Source organism: Pseudomyrmex gracilis, unplaced genomic scaffold (genome assembly GCF_002006095.1).
Source record: "Pseudomyrmex gracilis isolate BER0280 unplaced genomic scaffold, ASM200609v1 scaffold_1183, whole genome shotgun sequence".
Taxonomy (NCBI): domain Eukaryota; kingdom Metazoa; phylum Arthropoda; class Insecta; order Hymenoptera; family Formicidae; genus Pseudomyrmex; species Pseudomyrmex gracilis.
The window spans coordinates 28,937-32,474 of NW_018021767.1; the positions used below are offsets into that span (position 1 = coordinate 28,937).

At 33.0% G+C, this 3,538-nt stretch overlaps 1 protein-coding gene across 1 annotated transcript; it reads right to left on the minus strand.

Moving 5' to 3' along the window:
- Window positions 1-577: 577 nt before the first annotated feature.
- On the minus strand, window positions 578-1,531 carry LOC109861945 (ataxin-8-like). Its single transcript, XM_020441800.1, has 3 exons — window positions 1,525-1,531; window positions 835-1,068; window positions 578-696 (listed from the first exon to the last, which is right to left on the minus strand). The coding sequence occupies exons 1-3, from the start codon at window positions 1,529-1,531 to the stop codon at window positions 578-580; spliced, it is 360 nt and encodes a 119-aa protein (XP_020297389.1).
- Between the last annotated feature and the right edge of the window lie 2,007 nt (window positions 1,532-3,538).

Sequence of the window (3,538 nt, forward strand, 5' to 3'; positions counted from 1 at the left end):
GTCGCTCGTTTCATACATCGAGATTTCCATGTTGGTGACATCGCAATTTGTGGAATCAATTGACAACAATGTAATTTTTTGAAATACATGAAATGTCATGCATTTTCCCTAGAAAATGAACTTAAAATATTAAATAAACTTTGCTACAGAAATCTTTCATGTTACAATATAAAACATTTTCGCAACAATTATATAATACAAGTTTTATGCAATGATGATAGGTAATATTATGAAGAAAGTAGTGGTCTTTTGCATTACCCATGAGGTGCCACTAATAGCGCGTTAGGTTTTTTAACGTGGACCTTCGCCTGTAGCCCTATTCTACCACGTTTTATTTCGCATCTGTTAGGTTTTTAAATATGGATGTCGGATATATAGAATGTTTTGTGGTTTTTATATTGAAAGAAGTAAATCACAATATTGTTATTTTAATGTAAAAAGTTTATTAGGTAATAATATTTAATTTAGTTAATAATATAAAATATATATAATAAAATATAGTTGGCTCCAATTATTCAATATTATATTAATTTTATTAATAATTACTAGAATATTGAATAATTGAAGCGCTTCGGCCTCATCTTCCGCGCGGTCCTCCTCTTCCGCGCAGGCCTCCTCTTCCGCGCGGGAAAAATCCTCTGGCACCGCGCTGGTACCAGTGGGCTCTGGCGCGGCCCGCTCCTCTTCTGTGTCTTCCTAAAATGAGGATTATTAAAAAGAAAAGATTTCCAATTATTATATTGAGTTACTAATAGTTGCGTTATATTAATAACGCAATATAATATTAAATGCGTTATATTAATAACGCAATATAATATTAAATAAATAACTTACTAGTCGAATTGTTACCCTGCTGCTGCTGTTGTTGTTGGAGCTGCTGCGGTTGTTGTTGATGCTGCTGCTGTTGTTGTTGATGCTGCTGCTGTTGTTGTTGGGGTTGGGGCTGCTGCTGCTGCTGCTGCTGCTGTAGTTTTTGCTGCTGCTGGTGCAGTTGCAACATTTGTTGTTGTAACTGCTGGTGCATCAATTTTACATTGTGCACAATTTGCTGCATAGATTCTTCTTCTTCTGTTGAAAAATAAATCACATATATATAATTATTACATAAAATTAATCTACTGACACGGGATGCTTTCCAGCTACAGCTACAGTGTCTATTAGTGTGAGAAACAACATATCAGTGTGTCTCATTTGCACTAGTTGACGCTGTGTTACACAGTGTCGTTTGTGTACCTGGAAAGCATTCACGATATACTGCTGCACACCTTTCAAATTGCTTGATTGAATACATTCTCTTAAGACAACAATCGATGACAAAGTTACTGAAAATTGCTCTTTACTATACAATACAGCATATGCAATAATCACGAAAACAAACAACGTTTATATTAAAACATGCAGCGCGCAATGTACACAGCAAAAATATACGAGATATTTGCTCATATATTTTTTTTGCTTTGAGTTTTGAATAACTTTGTCATCCACTTTAGTATTAGAAAACTAATAATTTTACTTATTACTTACGGGACATATCGTCTTCTAAGGCGTGGCCTGTCTCACTCTCGTTAAGCGCCGCTCGTTTTTGTCTTTCAAACTAAAAGATGACAAGCGCGACGCGGGCGCGATTTACACGAAACAATAAAAAATCGCGTATATGTCGCTGCCACGCTGTGCGCTGCATTTGTTTTCCGTGATAATTGCGTATATCGTGTATTGCGGTGTATTGTGCAGTGAAGAGTTGTGGGTTATTGTTATCTATTTCGTATATTATTTATATGAAATCTGTGATACTTAGTAACTGTGATATCAATCTGTGATTATACTTGTACTGTTAGATTGATTGAAATCACTACGTGAATTTCTTGAAAGTCAACGTATTTTCTGTACATTTAACTCGGTCGATTTACTTGTAACGTCAGTCAGGAAACTGATTTCAAAGTAAGTCATTAAACTTACTCTCTATTTTTTCTTTTCATTGTCTTCTAATTTAATTCTTTGTTTTTTGTCGTTTTGTCGTATATTGAAATGTGCGATTCACAAAAAAAATCNAAGCGAAACTTTTTAGAAGCTTGGCTTACAGATAATCGATATAAATCTTGGATACGGAAAGTACCGTCAAATGATAGTCTTTTTCATTGCACTATATGCAATAAAGATTTTTCTTGTAACACGCGCATTTCAAGACATGCGGATTCTTTGTGTCATAAAAATAATATAAAAGAAAATACATGTGTTTCTTTAAATAATGATGTGAATGTAAAACCAAATACTTCAGATACACATAAATTTCAAAAACAATGGTTGAAAATAAAACAATTTCAACCGTGGTTATGCGAAGTAGTGCATAACAATAAATTATTTTTCTGCTCATTTTGTGACAAATATATGTCAGCAAGATTGTCACATATTTATGATCACGCAGAATCTGCAGCACATGTAACTACAGAAAAGTATATTAGAAAAAAACAAACAGATGAAGATGTAATTATGACAAACGAAACTTTATCATTCAAAGAGCAAAAGAAAGCAGCGAAAATTAAACTTGCTGCTTTTATTGCTGAACACAATATTTCGCTTTATACTGCGCCAGAAATTTTAAAATTTTTCCAAGAAATAGGAAAAGATGTCAATGTATTACAAAGCATGTCAATGGGTCGAATGAAATGTCAAAAGATTATTTTGAACGTGTTATGTCCGATTGAAACGGACCGTGTAGTCGACATTCAAAATACAAAATTTACTATTTTTATTGATGAAACGTCAGATATTTCTAATCAGAAATGGATGAAGTTTCTTGTTCGGTATGTTAATCCCGAAACATTAGATATTTTCTCGCTATTAGTCAAATTAATTGATATTGATGCAAAAAATTGCAGAGCAGACAAATTATTTGATGCATTTAAATGTGAAATGTGGAAATTTCAAATTCCATTTTCAAACATTGTCGCCTTGTTGTGTGACAACGCGTCTGTTATGACGGGCAAATATTCGTCATTTAAAACAAAGCTTGAGACAATGTGCAAAAATTTATTAACAATTCCATGCCCTTGTCATGCCCCTGCGCTAATTGCTAATGCTGCATGCAATAAGATTCCAGACTATTGTGAGGAATTCGTAAAAAAAATAGCAAGTTTTATTAATAGTAGTCCAAAGCAATCTGCTATTTTTGAAAACTTTGGTGAATGTTTTGAAGAAACAAACACCAAAATTCTAAAGTTGTGCGACACACGATGGCTTTCTCGACATTTGTGTATTGAAAGAATTTTAAAATCTTGGGATACTTTTAATAATTTTTTAACAGAAATAGTAGTAAGTAATAAAACGCAGACTCTAGAAACAAGCATACAAAAACTTCAACCAAAATCACTCGAATTGGTAAAAATTATATGTAAACATTTTTTACATCCAGAACTTTTACGTAATATAAATAATAACTTTGATTTTTCCAGTAAAGAAAATCATAAATCTATAAGCGAAGTAAACTTAGAGGAAGTGAGTGTGAAAAATATCTTGAAGTATTAATTGAACAAGGGCACGC

Coding starts and splice junctions, on each gene's coding strand:
- LOC109861945 (XM_020441800.1), bottom strand. Junction 697..834: donor GCAGGGTAACAATTCGACTA/GTAAGTTATTTA, acceptor TCCTCATTTTAG/GAAGACACAGAAGAGGAGCG.